The sequence below is a fragment of the Rana temporaria genome, chromosome 11, assembly GCF_905171775.1.
Source record: "Rana temporaria chromosome 11, aRanTem1.1, whole genome shotgun sequence".
Classification (NCBI taxonomy): Eukaryota; Metazoa; Chordata; class Amphibia; order Anura; family Ranidae; genus Rana; species Rana temporaria.
In genome coordinates, this window is record NC_053499.1 from 34,306,882 (window position 1) to 34,324,530 (window position 17,649).

General features: G+C 41.0%; 1 protein-coding gene across 1 annotated transcript in view; it reads right to left on the reverse strand.

Annotated features, from left to right (window-relative positions):
• METTL15 (methyltransferase like 15) overlaps positions 1-17,649 on the reverse strand; it is a 257,519-nt gene that overhangs the window by 67,637 nt on the left and 172,233 nt on the right. Inside the window, exon 4 of the mRNA XM_040328339.1 lies at positions 3,622-3,813. Coding sequence (XP_040184273.1) covers positions 3,622-3,813 — 192 coding nt within the window. The remainder of the gene's footprint in view (positions 1-3,621; positions 3,814-17,649) is intronic.

Consider the following 17,649-nt stretch of genomic DNA (forward strand, 5'->3'; position numbering starts at 1 on the left):
TGACTATTTTTGTTATGTTTGCAGCCTACACTCTGGAGGAGGAATTTAAGATAACATTTATTACACACTCTCTGTTCTCGGCATATGAAGAAAAAAGTAGGAGGTAGTTCTTTCTTCAACAAAACTTTATAATTGGACTTTGACTGCAGCAGTCTACTCATTTTGCTATTCTCCAATTGTCTCCTGCATTATATCTGCTCATGATATGTAACTTATAAATTGGCTTCACAATTTTCCAACAATGAGACCTGTACATGAAGTTTCCCATGTGTATTACTGAAATGTATTTATTAAATAGAAAAGAACACATTTTTTAAGAAAAGTTTTGATGTACTTGTGTGAAAAACTATTAAGGTGTTTAACGTCAGCCATGGCATTTGAAAATGACAGGCTGTTAGTCAATTAACTAGCAGAATTAGAACTTTAAAAAGTTGCGTGGAATGTGTGAACATTATTTATTGTACATAGAGTTAAAGAGAGATTTCTTATGCATGTAAAATTGTATGAAAAACATTCGAAAGGAGGCTTTACTATAATTGAAATACCGTACTTTTCTTAATGTATGGGAAATATAGAACCATTCCAATAAGGAATATTTGGCTCAAAAAATGAATATCATTTTGTTAAAATGTTACGCAAACCTAATATTCTGTAGTCATGGGGTTTTAACTCGGTGTCCCAGGCTGCCCGATTCAACACTTAAAGAGTCCCTGTCACCAGACTTTTTTTAACAAAGATCTTTCATAAAACTATGTGTGTGTACTATTAACATATTACAGGCATTTGAATAACATCGAAAAGCTGAGACTTTTTGCTTGGATGTGATGTCAACAGCCCTTAGCAAATTCAGAGCTGTCACTCAAGTGACACAAGAGTATTCCCCTAACCCCCCCAGCAGCAATATAAAAAGTTATGTAGGGAGGCTGAAGACATTGGCCAGCAGGTGAAAGGGAGCTGAAGACATTGGCCAACACAGATAGTAATTAGACATTCTTAGTATGGGGAGGGCTATGATGTAAAAGGATGAAGGAGACTGTGCTAGGGAACCGACTAGTCAAATTTTCAAACACATTACAAAAAAAAATTTGCAAGGGAAAAACACTTCAAGTAAACTTATATTTGACTCTGCTTTTCTTTTATCTTCAATTTTTTAAGTTGTTGACAGGGTCTTTTTAAAGGACCATTTTCACAAATAGGTATTACCTGTAATATATTCATTATATTAAAAGGTTTTTTTTATTGCATGTGTCTTTATTTTGTTTGTTTTTCCACAATTTCATGCAGACCAAGCTGTCCAGCAAAAGTGGTAGTGGTAGGGGTTGAGAAAAACTGTAAGGAACAATTCACATTTATAAATGTGTTAAGGCTGTGTTTTCATGCATTTAGGCACGTTGCATAAATACAGTCCATTGATTTTGAATGGGTTTTCAATGCATGAAAAAATGCAACATAAACACACATCTGTGTGATAGACTTGCCTTTCTTAACAACTCCTTCTTTCTTCATAAGAGCAGCATCTTTCCATAGACTGCAGTGGGGATCGATCCTTGGAATAACTTTTAACCACTTGGCAACCGCCCTATAGCCGAAATACGGCTACAAGGCGGTTCCCTAACTCTAGGAGGGCGTCAATATACGTCCTCCCAGAGAGTGAGAATTGCGCGCCCGAGAGGGCGCGCACACGCGATCACCGGCACCCGCAGCAACACGGATCGCGGTAAGGAGCCAATGGAAGCGGCTCCTTACCACGTGATCGCGCCGTCCAATGACGGCGCGATCACTTGTAAACAAACCGGCATCATGTCATGATGCCGGTTCCTCCCTCTCCTCTCTGTACCGTTCGGTACAGTGTGAGAGGAGAGGGAGGGGGGAGCGGGCGGCAGCAGCAGCCGCCGCACTGTGGGCTGGATCTGTGACAATTGCAGTCACAGATCCAGCCATCCCTGCGCAATACTCTGCAATACCAGCAATACTCTGCAATACCCCCCCCCATACTTTGCAATACCCCCCCCATACTCTGCAATACCCCCCCATACTCTGCAATACCCCCCCCATACTCTGCAATACCCCCCCCATACTCTGCAATACCCCCCCATAATCTGCAATACCCCCCCATAATCTGCAATACCCCCCATACTCTGCAATACCCCCCCATACTCTGCAATACCCCCCCATACTCTGCAATACTACGCAATACCCTCAATACTCCAATACCTTGCAATACGTCGCCTATGGGGATTTTTAAGTAGCAAAGTTTGGCGCAATTCCACGAGCGTGTGCAATTTTGAAGGGTGACATGTTGGGTATCTATTTACTCAGCGTAACTTCATCTTTCATATTATGCAAAAACATTGGGCTAACTTTACTGTTTTTTTTTTTTTAAGCACGAAACTTTTTTTTTTAAAAAAACACGCGTTCAAAAAATTGCTGCGAAAATACCGTGCAAGATAAAAAGTTGCAACAACCACCATTGTATTCTCTAGGGTCTTTGAAAAAAAAGAATATATAATGTTTTGGGGTTCTATGTAATTTTTTAGCAAATAAATGATGATTTTTAGGAGAGAAATGTCAAAATTGGCCTGGGTACTCCAGAAAGCCTGATGGTGTTCCCTGCATGTTGGGCCTCTGTATGTGGCCACGCTGTGTAAAAGTCTCACATGTGTGGTATCGCCATACTCGGTAGGAATAGCAGAATGTGTTTTGGGGTGTAATTTGTAGTATGCATATGCTGTGTGTGAGAAATAACCTGCTAATATGACATAAACTAGAATTTTTTTTTATTTTTTCAGAATTTTCAGTCTTTTTTCTTTTATAGCGCAAAAAATAAAAACCGCAGAGGTGATCAAATACCACCAAAAGAAAGCTCTATTTGTGTGAAAAAAAGGACAAAAATTTCAGATGGGTACAATGTTGTATGACTGAGTAATTGTCATTCAAATTGTGAGAGCACCGAAAGCTGAAAATTGGTCTGGTGATTAAGGGGGTTTTCGTGCCCAGTGGTCAAGTGGTTAAAATATTTAGATGGATAATTATAAGGTAACTGGACCTAGGGCATACATGATTGCAATAGGAGTGAATATTTTCAGATCGGTAGAGTTAGGTACTTTCAGCGTAATTGAGGGCTCAGAAACTAGAGGTTCTAGGAAACCAGATAACCAGCTCCTATAGAAACTCACAAAGCAGGTGGCCCACTGCACACGATCAGTGCTGTGATCAAAATCAGAACCCCTTTAGAAGTAGGCTGTATCTCATCAGTGTGGTATAATGTTTAACAAGTGTGTACCCTTAAATTGTATTTTTCATGTTATGTATGGAATGGTTAAACCATTTTTTTTTACTTCCTGTCCAGAAGACACAACTGAATGATCAACGTGAGGGAAACACTCTTTTTACAGACTATAGCGATGTCCCCACTGGAAGATTTCCCCTCTATTCCTGTTCTGATGACAGTCTTAAAATTGTGGATGTATACTTTCTGTCCTGGTGACTACAAAACACAGAGAGTTTAGGCCCTAATGTGGACTCAGACAGCAATAAAAACTAAACATAAGGTTCATCCTTTCCCCACCTTATCCAAAACTGAAAAATATTTATACTGTAAATTCTGATACTTTTATTTACCTGTCACCATCCATTCTCATATCTAGGGGACCATCTTTACTGAGAGAGAATCCTCGTTCTGCTGTGTCAAATTGCATAGAGGAACATCCAGCATCAATAAGAACTCCATCTAACGTCCCAGGTTGGACTCCCTCAGAAAGGAGTAGGTTTTCACATTCACTAAATCTTCCTAAAAGTGGCTGTATATTATACCTATGTATGGATAAATCAGAGAGAGAAAATATATTGTAAACACATTGTGCAAGTACAAAAAATAGAGGGTTGTACCGATATCTGGATTGAGGATCGTCAATGTCTTAAAAAAGAGATGCCATGTGTTGTCTTAGCTAAACACTCTTTTTGATCATGCTAGTTGCTCGGCTGTAAAGTTATGATTTCAGAGCTTTCTGAGCCGCTGACCTGAAACAGGTAAAGAAAAAAAGAATTCTGACACTCATTTACAGCATGCTAATTTCAGTAAGCCACAACCAACTAGCATTTTGAGTCATCAAAAAGCTTTAGGACACGTTTTGAAACTTAAAATGTGACTATTGGTTTATTATTTAGTAAATAGCAAGTTAGTCTTAATCTCAAAGTTTTACAGAAACACTAGAATTGGACCGTGCTTTAGAAAAACAAGGGTGGACGGCACTGGGCTCCAGGCATTAGTCCAGCACAAAAATATTGCATGACACAAGGCAAGCAAGTCCTTGTCATAACACTTTTAAATGATAATGCAATTTTAGCATATATACCGTATTCATCGGCGTATACCACGCACTTTTTTGCCCTTAAAATCAGGGCAAAATCGTGGGTGCGTGATATACGCCGATACACGCTTCCCGCGCTGTGTTTGAATCCGCCGCCGACATATACCGAGCGCAGTACACTCGGGTACACTCGGCCAGGCTCGGCTCCCCTTGCGGTTATGCGAGGAAGAGCCGAGCGTGCCCGAGTGTACTGCACTCAGTATATGTCGGCGTCGGCCTCAAACACAGCGCGGGAAGCAAGGATCGGCTCAGAGACAGCGCGGGAGAAGCGGAGAGGACACCACGAAGGCCGCAGACGGAGGCCGGACTGGACAAGGCCGCCGGGCAAGACACCAAAACTGTAAGTAATAAAAAAAAAAAAAAATTCCAGGAATTTCAAGTCTAGATTAGGGGTGCACGCTATACGCCGGTGCGCGCTATAGGCAGATAAATACTGTACATTTTATCCACCCAGTTCAAAAACCCAACCCTTCCCTAACAGAAGAGTTAAGCCAGCCATACATGGAGCTTCCTCTGCTTCACCAGGGACCAGATGAATTTCAATTCATGTATGGGCAAGTTGACCATGGATTGATTTGTGTTCAAAAGGCCTGTTGGGTTTTTCCCGAGTGATCAGTACCACTGACTATAGCTGGCAACACTGATCATTGTATTATGACTTTATGACAGCTTACTCTTTGCAGCCATAACAGCTTCAACTCTTCTGGGAAGGCTGTCCACAAGGTTTAGGAGTGTGTCTATGGGAATGTTTGGCCATTCTTTCAGAAGCAAATTTGTGAGGTCAGGCAATGATGTTGGAGAGACAGCCTGGCTCGCGGTCTCCGCTCTAATTCATCCCAAAGGTTTTTTTTCGGGTTGAGGTCAGGACTCTGTGCAGGCCAGTCAAGATCCTCCACCTCAAACTAGCTCATCCATGTCTTTATGGACCTTGCTTTGTGCACTGGTACAAATCATTTGGTGGAGGGGGGATTGTGGTGTGTTTTTTTCAGGGGTTGACTTGGCTCCTTAGTTCAGTGAAAGGAACTCTTAAAGCGTCAGCATACCAAGACATTTTGGACAATTTCATGCTTCCAACATTGTGGGAACAGTTTGGGGATGCCCCTTCCTGTTCCAACATGACTGTGCAATATGATGACATTATTAAGACAGGTCAAAAACATTATTGGGGAATTTTACTCAACAACTTATCCTAGATCTAAAGGGATGTTTCCCTGTGGGAAATGCCAACTATGCCCCTTTATGGATCGCACAGATTCTTTTATGGATTCTAAAACTAGGAAATAAAAAGGATTTAATAAATTGTGCTACAACTAGGGTAATCTACATGATAACATGTCCCTGTAATAAATTCTATATAGGGAAAACTAAAAGACACTTACGTGTGAGGAAAGGTGAACATATTCGAGAAATGAAGGAGAAAGAACCAGAACAACCTTTAGCGCAGCACTTCCAGAAGGTACGTGGAGGTTGTGAGGGGATAAAAGTTAAGGGCATTTATACCCTGAACCTGCCCCCTAGATAAGGGGGTTTTGATAAAGTCCTCTTGAGGAAAGAAAAATGGTGTATATATAAACTTGGAACTTTGATACCACTAGGCTTGAATACTGAACTGAACTGTCAATTTTTTTTGGAGGAATAATACTCTGCCTCTAAAACTATTGTTCCTGCAGAATCCTATTCTGCAAGTTATATATGTTTTTATTGCCATATGATGAGGAAATGCATACATTCAATTGTATGAGCTCGAGGGTGTTTTGTGTGGGATGTTAGCTAGCCTGCCTTGCAATGTGCACAATAAATCTACTCTTGGACATAGCGAAACGCATTGATGTCACAGACACATAACAGACTGCAGGGACACACTCCCTGTATGGATGAATACTGGGCAGATCAGGTAAGGGGAGTTTCCCTGATACCACACAGGCATTGGACAGGCTTTGGATGGCATAGTGCACATGCATCCAGCTGGAATGGAAGCCCTGAGTCTGACACAAAGCATCAGCCTCCACCTTGACTGGCTCATACAGCAACACTGACCAGCAGCTGTAGGAACAAAGATTTCCACTGAATACAAGCAGCGGCAGTTGCCACAGATTGCCCCATTCACTGCACATAGTAATGGCAAGTTTACAGTGGCTGTCCAACATTGAGAGGGTAAGACCATCAGCTCCATTTTCACTCCATGTTGTATGCATCTCCAGTAAGATTATTCATTATCCACGGCTACGCATAGCCTCAGCCAATGTGGTTCATCATATCAAACAAAGTTTTTCCATGTTATGCTGAGACCTGTTCCACCCCTGGGAAAATCCACCCTAATAGGTCCCCACACTATTTTTCTTCTGGCATGCTGAAGATAATTGCTTGCAAATGGCCAACTGATTGTGTGTATCACACATGCCTACAATTGTGCACATTGTATCAAATTACAGACAGTACTTTTGTGGTCAGCCCCGGGGCGCTGAGTGGGTTACAGGTTCAGATGCTGGAATTTGGAGTGGATCGATCTCTTCATAACTTCACGCTGTGGCACAGCACCAGTATCTGCATCCCACCCAGTCCCATCAGTCCGGACATGGTTATCTGTGACCTTATTTTTTGTGTTTTTTTTATGGGTATGGTGTGGGCCTAACTGATATACTGTGTGTCACAAAAGATACAAGCTCTTTTTTATTGATACACTTTTTTCAAAATAAACAATCTTTTTACTCATACAAGTGTTACAAGAAGTTACTGTCTGATTGAGCACTTGGTTGCTCTAGTTGGGATCTTCCTCCCTCTAGATGCAGCTGTTTTTTTTGGTCTCATGTATGCTGGGTTAGAGGACAGTTCACCCATCGGTGATTGAGACATTGAGTATGTATTAATTTAATTTATTTAACACCCCTATTCTTCTATTTTTTCAGTTTGGGGATGCCCCTTCCTGTTCTAACATGACTGCGCAATGAGATGACATTATTAAGACTGGCCAAATCTATGAGAGCCTCAAATTGCCTTTGAAAAATGGAAATATCGAACAGGTTTATTTTCCAATACCAATTCTTATTGTCAAGGAACTTTTTACACATTGTTACATATTGAGTATCGTACATGACAACAATATTCCCACCCTTGTCCGAGGGTTTGATTACAAAATCTGAATGCTGATGTAGTGATTCAAGAGCCTGCATTTGTGTCTGTGATGAATTTGTATCCTTTTTATTCACAGTGATATTTTCAATATCATGCAACGCCAAAAGTAAAAATATCTTAACTTGGATTAGTGGTGGGAGGGGATGTGCACAATTTGTTCTTATATTCTTGTATAGTCAGCGTCTGTGTTGGTAAGGTCTCGTTGTTTGAATTAGATGCAGTGTCACAAAAGGGGTCCTCTGGATTATCCCAGACCAGACAGCTCCTTGTTCAAGTAGTGTAATGCTGGCCATACAATACACGAAAAATCAGCCGAAATTCGGTCGCTTAGACAGTTCGTTCGTTTTCAAACAGTTAATAGGCACAAACTCGATAATCGTTAGGATGTTTTTGAGCCAAAAAAAGGACAAGTTTGGAAATTTTCTGCCGAACGAACGATAAATTGAAAGGTTAATGTTTTTCCCGTCCGAAGTGTCTGGACTAGGTACATGTAAGAAAAACAAACCATTTTTTTTTTATTATTTATGTCCACTGAACGATTTAATGGTCATTACATGATGGCACTATCGTTTGCGCTCATGGACGATTTTTCGCATAGTGTATGGCCAGAAAAAGTGTTTTTAATGTACGATAATCTGCTCTCGTGTAATTTTGACATTCAGATCTCGAACGATTTCCAGGTGTTTGAGAGTGAGTAGCAAAGAATGATTTGAAGTTCAGTATCCGGGAAAATAATTGTAGATCATTTTTTATTTATATATAATATATTTTTGTTTGAGTATATTAGCAAGTGACAAAAGGAGTATATTTAAAGTCCCAGTTTCTCCTTTCTCCCCTGTATTTTTTTATTCAGCCGGCTACTGGCTCTCATGAAAGCGGTCCGAGTGGCTAAGTAGCTGCTGGATTACTTTCAGAAGCAGTGAGGGGGAGTTGCCCCCTTCAACCGTTGACCAGTGTTTTTCGGGCTTACCGTTTTTACCGGCACGCCAGAGAAACAATCTGATGGGTTGCGCGGTTTGCCATAGAGGTTCCCAGAGACCAGATCGTCTCGGATTCGCCTCTATGGTCTTGGAGGACCAGAGCGTCATCATGACCTCACTTTCGGTCTAGGGCCGAAGTAAACATATTTTTTTCTGATCTTTAGCTTTAAAGAGAGAGGAGATATTTGGGGTCTTGTTGACCCCAGATCTCTCCATAAAGAGGACCTGTCATCCATTATTTCTTTGACAAGGGGCACGCATATGCAAAAGGCGTTCGCACTACACATGTGAGGTATCACCACAAATGTTAGAGTGAGAGTAATAATTCTAGCAAAAGACCTCCTCTGTAACTTTAAACAGGTAAGCTGTAAAAAAATTAAAGCGCCACTTATGGAGATTTTTGAGTATCAAGGTTTGGCGTCATTCCACGAGCATGCATAATAGTAAAGTGTGACATGTTAGGTATCTATTTACTCTGCGTAACATCATCTTTTATATTTTACAAAAAGGTTATGTATTGTATTTTTTTGGATTAAAAATAAAAAAGTGTATTTTTTCCACAAAAAAACGCTGCACAAATAACGTGTGACATAAAAAATTTCAACAATTACCATTTTATTCTCTAAGTTCCGTGCAAAAAAAAATATATGTTTGGGGATTCTAAGTAATTTTCTAGCAAAATATACTGACTTAAACTTGTAAACAAAAAGTGCCAGAAAAGGCTTGGTCAGCAAGTGGATAAAAAAAAGTATCACAGACCGTACTCAATTGTTTTTGTTGCAAGCGTACAAATATGGCTACAGTCACCTCATACATAGGATTTGCAGTTTATTTTATAAAATGAAATATTTGGAATTTATATAATAATAACACACAGATTAACTATATAATATCTTACTGATTACGGTACTTTCACTAAATACAGCATCCATTAGTACATTATTATATTTTACTAATGCGCATTTGTGACCAAATTCCTGTTAATCATTAAAAATATAACATGCAATAATGTGTTTTACTGAATATTGATTCGTCATTTATACAATTTTTTTCTTTCTCAACAAATCCTTTATATTCTTTTGATGGAAATCCAGTTAATATTTACGGCTAGCCAGTGAATAAAATAAATACCATTATCATCAAAACATTTGTTTTCCTTTGTGGATAAAGTAGAATTGAATAAATAATAGCTCTCAGGAGATGTGATGAGGGCAGCCCTGGATTAACCATTAAGCAAAATCTGCACATACTTACAGCATTAACAAAGGGGGGTACTGCAGGTTCCTGCAGGTTCCCCCCCCCCTATCTTTTATGCTCTTATCACTTTCACTGTTGCTTTGCCAAAATAGGACGGCAAGCAAAGTTTGGAATGAAATACAAGCAGCACTTAATGTACGTCTGAACCGCTGCTGCAGGAAATTTAAAAACAATACTACTTTAATGTCCAATTTCACCTTCAGCCCTCTTTAAATCGTAATGTCCTAAGAAATGGAAGGACCATTGCTGGGCTGTTGACCTTAATTTTGGCCCTGCATGAAAAATAAATATTTAGTAAAATTAAAGGCTAATTCCACCTTTAAGACCATTTTACATGTTACCATGTTTAGGTAGTAACGTGCAACATGATGAAATGAGGATCAGCTGGCTCTGTGCTGCCTTTTAGGCCCCATACTCACGAGCAAACATGTCTGCTGAAACTGGCCCGCAGGCCAGTTTCAGCAGACATGTTTGGTCGTGTGTGGGCGCGAGCGGGCCGAATTCCAGCAAACATTTGCCCGCCGGGCCTTTTCCCAGCAGACAAATATTCCTGGACTTGTTTTAAAACAGTCCGCTGGAATTCTGCCCGCTCGGACATGTACGGTCGTCAGTACAGACCTACCGTACATGTCCAGGCGCCCGCCGTCCCTTGCATGCGTCGAATGACTTCGACGCATGCGTGGAAGCATTTTAAAGGCGGGCCGCCCACGTCGCCGCGTCATTGTCGCGGCGACACCGCGTCATCGACGCGGCGACACCGCGGACACGCCCCGCGTATTGTTTACGCGCGGACTTCTGTACGATGGTGTGTACAACCATCGTACAGAAGCCCTCTGGCAGACATGTATGGTGAAAACGGTCCGACGGACCGCTTTCACCATACATGTTTGGTCGTGAGTACCCGGCCTTAGAGTTTTCATATAACATCTAGGATTTAAAGTTGGTTACAGATGCCCTAGGGTGGTAATCAAACACCCTATGTAAAATAAGTGCCACATCCTATAATATTTGGGTTGAAGAAAAAAACATTATAATATTTTTTTTAAAAAAGATGGACTTTGTAGGCACATTGAGATAATATCAAAAAAAAAAATGTTTTTTTCCTTTATTTTTTATTATTTTATTTTTTAAGTGTATTTTGTTCTTGTACTCGAGAGAGGAGCCGGACTGCAGGAGTTGGTAGTAGGCAGGCCTCCCCCAAAGGCAATCAGCCACCTTTCTCCATGCCCCGGGTGGCAATGGCTCCCACACAGCCCGCTCTACCTGCTCCGCTTTGAAGCCCAACTGGGCAGAGAGAGCCCCGTTAGTCCTTCGCCTCTCTTTTTTAGAGACCGCGTGGTCAAAGTGCGTGCATGTTAACCCAATTTCGAGTGCGTGTAAGTGTGGTGGTTTTTGTGGGAGGGGGGTGGGCGTATACTAAGCGCAGGCTTACCTCGCATAGCACACCCACCGGGAGCCGGGCTGAGACCACCAAACTCAATTCACATGTAGCCGAGACCGGTATCCGAACCTTTAGCTGCAGAGGTGAATGGCTTGTCAGAGCAGTGCCAATCGCGTTGAGCCACCGCAGCTCCCTCAAAAAAATATTTTATAATACATAAATAAATACATTGATGCATCTATAGAAAATTATGACACAATAAATAGAAAAAAGGCCAAATGGTCTTCCAGAGAATGTACTCAATAGCCTCAGAACTTGTTGTGGAGCTGTAACAAAGCACAGATCCCACTCTGGGTGTAGTAATAATTTGCTCAGCCATGGTGGTAGCCCAGGACCTGTGGTCTTTTCTCTTCCCCTCCCTTAAAGCCATCAGAAGGAGGTGTGATTTTTAGCCAGGTGCTAGTTTGTGAATTAAGGCAACTATAGATAATCTCCATTAAGCACCAGTTATTGGTAAGTGTGCATATACCAATATACATGATGTTTCTATATCCATATATTGAGTGCAAGCTGTCTGTTTGCTTTACTGTACAAGTTTATCCTGTAATCTAATTGAAGTTTATTTCTTTAAAATCCAGAAGCTCCTGACGAAGCAATATATTTAAAATAACGAAAAGCTGTTTTTTAATGCTTCAAGGATCCATCTGGCCTTATCCAGGAATTATTACTCCACCCAGAGTGGGATCTGTGCTTCGTTACAACTCCACAACAAGTTCTGAGGCTATTGAGTACATTCTCTGGAAGACCATTTGGCCTTTTTTCCTATTTATTGTGTCATAATTTTCTATAGATGCATCAATGTATTTATTTATGTATTATTAAAATAATTTTTTGATATTATCTCAATGTGCCTACAAAGTCCATCTTTTTTAAAAAAAATATTATTATAATGTTTTTTTCTTATAACACCTAGGCCTGGCTGCAGGCATCACACACAGGCTGTGCCCAAACCACATTGTTGACTACACTTAAGCCTTGTACGCACGTTCAAATTTTCGGACGACCGTTCGTCCGTTTTTTGTTGCATGCTAGTCTCATGTCGAAAGTGAAGAGGTTACTCACCATACAAAAATTCTCGTATGACAGAATACAACTTCAGAAGTGACGTAATGTGTTGAATAGTTTTGTATGTATTCTTTCGTTTTTGACCATGCATAGTTTTTGCTCTTCCGATTTTTTACGAAAACTGTACTAATTTAACGAAAATCTGACGTTGAGTTCACGTACGACAAAAATGTTATAGTCTGCGCATCCACTTTTGTTGGACGAAAAAACCGAATAAGCTGTTGAAAGCACCATACTAACAATCCGAAAATTGGCAGATCGTTCAACTTAAATTTACTTCAGATTTTCGTATCGTGGGTACGGGGATTAAGTCTAAGGCTGATACAGATAGCTTGGGAAGTAAGAATCCCATGGACTATTGGGTGTCTCTGACAGTGTGGGCTGCTCACTTTCATTAAAAGTAACCAGTCTTGGATTACCAAAGGCTACAAGCCCTTACTGCTGATGATAAAGAGTAAAATTTTAATTGTCATTCGGCCCCAACTGTCCTGGCCTAATCCAGTGCTCTGGCACTGTAAAGGTGCCACACTATGTACCAAATTCTAGTGTTTGCTGCAGGCTAAAGACGAAGTTTCTTGCTCCTCAAAGTTTTCAGCTTATTGCAGAACTCCAGCATGGTAGAATTGTCACACCTGCCTAGTATCTCTATTTTCAATTGTAGCCTAAGCTGCCTAAATACTGTCCAGCAACTGAATAATATTTGTAAGTTATTGGATTTTTGGCTGTATACTAGCAAACTGCCTAGCATCAGTTATCACAATATTAATTTCCCCAGACCAAATTGGCTTTATACCAACCAGACAAATTACTGATAACATACGCCTGGATTCGAACATTATTCAAGATGCAGATATTAACTCTTGTAAGGTCTTGTTTTTGAGCCTGGACATTAAAAAAGGCCTTCGATAGTATCCTTTGGCCTTATCTTGACACTATTTTATCCAATTTGGATTTTCCGGAGAGCTTGTCAATCAATGGTTTTTGAGGCCTGTATCGTCAACCTCATACCATGCCACCCTAGGGCATCTGTAATTAAGCTCCCTGGTTGCACCTCAGATTATTTTGCCCTGGGTTGAGGCACATGACAGGGATATTCCCTAACCCCACTTTCTCCAACATTAAATGTTTGCTTACCCAATGGTCCTTATACTGAATATCATTTCTGGGCCGTATACAAGTTGTGAAAATGTCTATCCTCCCAAAGTTGTTATTTTATTTTAGATCTCTGCCATTATATTTCCCCCCCCCGTTCAACAATAGAAGCGATATAGACAGAACTGCTAAAATCTATTTGGCAGAATAAGAAGCCTCATTTGAGCCACGTATTGATGTATAGGGCCCAGACCAGAGGGGGCTGGGTTGTCCGGACCTATGGAAATACTTCTTGGTGGCACGGCTAGTACAATTATCAAAATAGCACACATTTCATGGCTCCAATTTGTGCCCGTGGTTTTGTGCCCTGTGTTTTGACATTTTTTTAAACTTTATAATGTAATGTAGTATGAAGTTGAGGGATTTAGCTATTTTTGCAAGGGTAACCTTTTTCTAGATCTTTTAGGTAGATTTACCCAAACTAAATGAAAAAGTAAAAAGAAAATCAATTACATGCTATCTGTGAAAATGGAATTATTCTACAAACATTATACTGTACTACATACAATAAATACAATAAGGCATCTCCCAAGTATGTAATTTAAAGGACTGGTGTTTTTTTTTCCTCCGTATTACGCATATGTGCCTACTGTACCATGTATGAAAAATATCCTTTTCTCTTTGATTTGCTTCCATTGTGTGAAATACCTGGTGTTCCTGCAAGTCCCTCTGCTTTACTATTAAAAAGTGACTACTAGACATAAGAGCACAGCATGGTCAGGTTTCTGACTATACTGGGAACTCAGCCTGCTCTCCTCCAATGATTAGACTTCTGATGACATGCCCCCCTCCCACACAGCCATTTCTGGGAAGTTCAGTGTCCTTTTTTTTTCTCCTCCCCCCGAGTGCCAATTGACTAGCTATGCCCAGACACCGTAAAAAAATGAGGACTAAAGTTAGCAGCTATAAACCAGGGTCTATGAATAACCAGCCTATGTCCTGTAAACGGCTTTGGCTCAACAGGAATCTGTCACAGATCACAGTCCACAAGGGAATACGCAGTGTACACAAGTTAATACTGGCAACATTTATCTGACTTGTGGATCTTCCTTAACCTCTAGAGGGAGCACGTTTTCCTAACCCGGTGATGATGCATAGAACAGACGTGTGAATTAATATAGTTAGCATTCTTCATTTGCAGCATATACCCTCTGTGGTGTGATGAAATAACAATTAAATCTCTGTTGGAAAAAGTGGTGACAAATCACCCTTTGTAACGCTTCATGTTCATTTAAGGGGCTATAGGACCATTAGAACACAAATATCATTCATAAGGGAAAAATGTATATTTCATGCTTCAAAGTCCTTTGGATACAATAAGTTCATTGCTCTATTGTCCAATGTCAGAAAAACAGCCTTATAGTTTCCAAAACACTTCCTTTCTGCTGTATGGACTTATGATGATCTCATCTAATTAATGGTCTGGTGAAATGCTTTATAGTTAGGGAAAAAAGAGGGGTCAAAATTTTAAAAATGTGCTAAATATATCGTTTGTAGAAAATATTTTAATGTAAAGTTTATGTTCAAAATTTTTAAAAGGAAGCACATGCAAATGTATTATTTATGTTTTCTATATTCTAATATTATTAAGACCCACAAATCAGGTTTTTAGTAAAAAGATCTTTAGTTAGGTAAATATGAACTACAGCATATCAACATTTCATATTTGCAGCTTGTAGTCAGCAGATGGTGTGCTAGATGCTGATTCTCAAGGTTTTTTTCCCCCAGACTTGGGCCCCTTCCACACCAGAGGTTCGATCGGGCCTGGCTGTCTGCTTTTCAGACGGACCGAATCTGACCCTCCATTTTCCTTTATGAGCAGTCAGATATAAATGAACTCATGTCTGTTTACAGCTGGTTATATCCAATCTGATCAGATAAAAACAAACAAATGGAGGATCCATTATCCTCCATCTGCCGGGATTGTAGGGGGCAGTCAGGAGTAAATAGACAGTCGGTCATAGCATAGAGTGGGTTGTGTCCATGTCTGCATAAGTGGAGCGGACATGGATCTGTCATCCATCTGCTCCGCTCAGCTCAGCAGGGAATCAGCAGACAAATTCCCTGCTGCAAAAAAACTGATCCAGTCCATGTGAAAGGGGCCTTACTGCTAGACTATGGGCTAGATTCAGTAAGAGTTAGGCCGGCGTATCAGTAGATACGCCAACCTAACTCGGAATCTGCGCCGACCTAAGTTTAAGTGTATTCTCAAACAGAGATACACTTAAACCTATCTAAGATACGACGGCTTGCGCCGTCCTATCTTAGGGTGCAATATTTAGGCTGACCGCTAGGTGGCGCTTCAATTGCGGTCGGCGTAGAATATGTAAATCACTAGATACGCCTATTCACGAACGTACGCCCGGCCGACGCAGTACAGATACGCCGTTTACCTAACGCATTATCAGGCCTAAAGATATTCCATCAAATAGCTGGAATAGTAATGTTAAGTATGGCCACCGTTCCCGCGTTGAAATTCAAAAATTTTAAGTTGTTTGTGTAAGTCGTCCGTGAATAGGGATTTACGTCATTTACGTCCACGTCAAAACCAATAGGCCCGTGCGGCGTATGTTGCCGCAATGCACACTGGGATATGTAGGCGGACGGCGCATAAAAAAATGTCAATCACGTCAGGTCAAACCAAATTAACATTAAACACGCCCCCGCAGCCTATTTTGAATTAGGCGCCCTTACGCCCGCCCGCTTTAGGCTACGCCGCCGTAACTCAGCAGGCAAGTACTTTGTGAATCATGTACTTGCCTCGCTAACTTACGGCGGCGTAGTGTAAACATGATACGCTACGCCGCCGCAAAGTTAGGACGCCCTTTGTGAATCTACCCCTATATGGCCAAAAGTTTGTGGACATCTGACTATCACATATTTGGGAGATTGTTAGATGTTCCATTCCAAAACCATTGGAATTTATGGAAAGTTCTACCCACACCCCACAGTTGCAACTTAACAGTCTCAACTCTCCTGGGAAGGCTTTACTTAAGAAGTTGGAGTGTGTATATAGGAATTTGTGCTCATTCTGCCAAAACAGAATTTGTGGGATCAGATACTGATCTTGAATGAAAAGACCTTGGCATTCCAAGTCATTCTGAATATGTTTAGTAGGGCTAAAATCAGGGTTCTGTGCAGCCCACCTAAGTTTCTCCATGCCAGATTCATGAAATCATATCTTCATGAAGTTGGCTTTGTGTACAGGGGCACAGTCATGCATGAACAGAAAAAAGCCTTCCCCCAAAGCATTGCCACAAGGTTGGAGGTACACAACTATCTTAAATGTCTTTGTATGCAAATGTTTATTAATAGAGATCTGGTTTTGGAATGGGATGTCTAGTTTTGGAATGGGGTATCCAACAAGTTCATATATGTGCAGTGGTCAGGTGCACACAAACTTACATAATGTATGCAGTGATTAGCTACCGTGTTTCCCCCGAAAAATAAGCCCTACCCTGAAAGTAAGACCTAGTGCGATTATCAGGGCGGGCTGCAATATAAGCCTTACCCCAAAAATAAGCCCCATCAAAGTTCACTAAAAAACCTGTAATCCATTACTGTATACTGGTGCAGTGTCTCCGTTTATTAATGTTTAATAATATGTTTTACAGCCACCGGAGGTCCACTTTTCTCGTCCCGGCTGATGTTTGCAGCCCCGTCCTCTTCAGTGTATGGAGCGGGCTGACGTCAGAGGGATCTCGGCTCTTCTCTTTCATCCTCTCCTCCCCGCTAACGTCAGCTGGATCTCGGCTCTTCTCTCTCATCCTCTCCCCCGCACCGATGTCTGCAGCCCCTTCCTCTTCAGCGTGTGGAGCGGGCTGACGTCAGCAGGATCTGGGCTCTTTTCTCTCTTCCTCTCCTACCCACTGATGTCTGCGGCTGCTCCCTCTGCAGTACTCGTAGCGGGCTGACGTCAGCGGGGATCTCAGAGAAGAAGAGCAGATCACACGTGAATGCCCAGGGGAGCTGTAAAATTTATTTTTATGGTATAAAACTGTGGACAGTGGTATAGTTGACACACTAGTGTACCAGTATAATAATAATATAAGACCCGGTCTTATTTTCGGAGAAACACGGTATCATTTTTTTGAGCAGTAGCAATATACGATGCAACTATAACATTTTTATTTTTACCCCCCCCCCCAACCCCAAGGCTACTACCAATGTACACAAGACCCTTTATATCCAAACATAAATCATTTCTTCAACCCCCCAAGCTCTCCCGTGTCTAGTGTGCGACCATTAACAC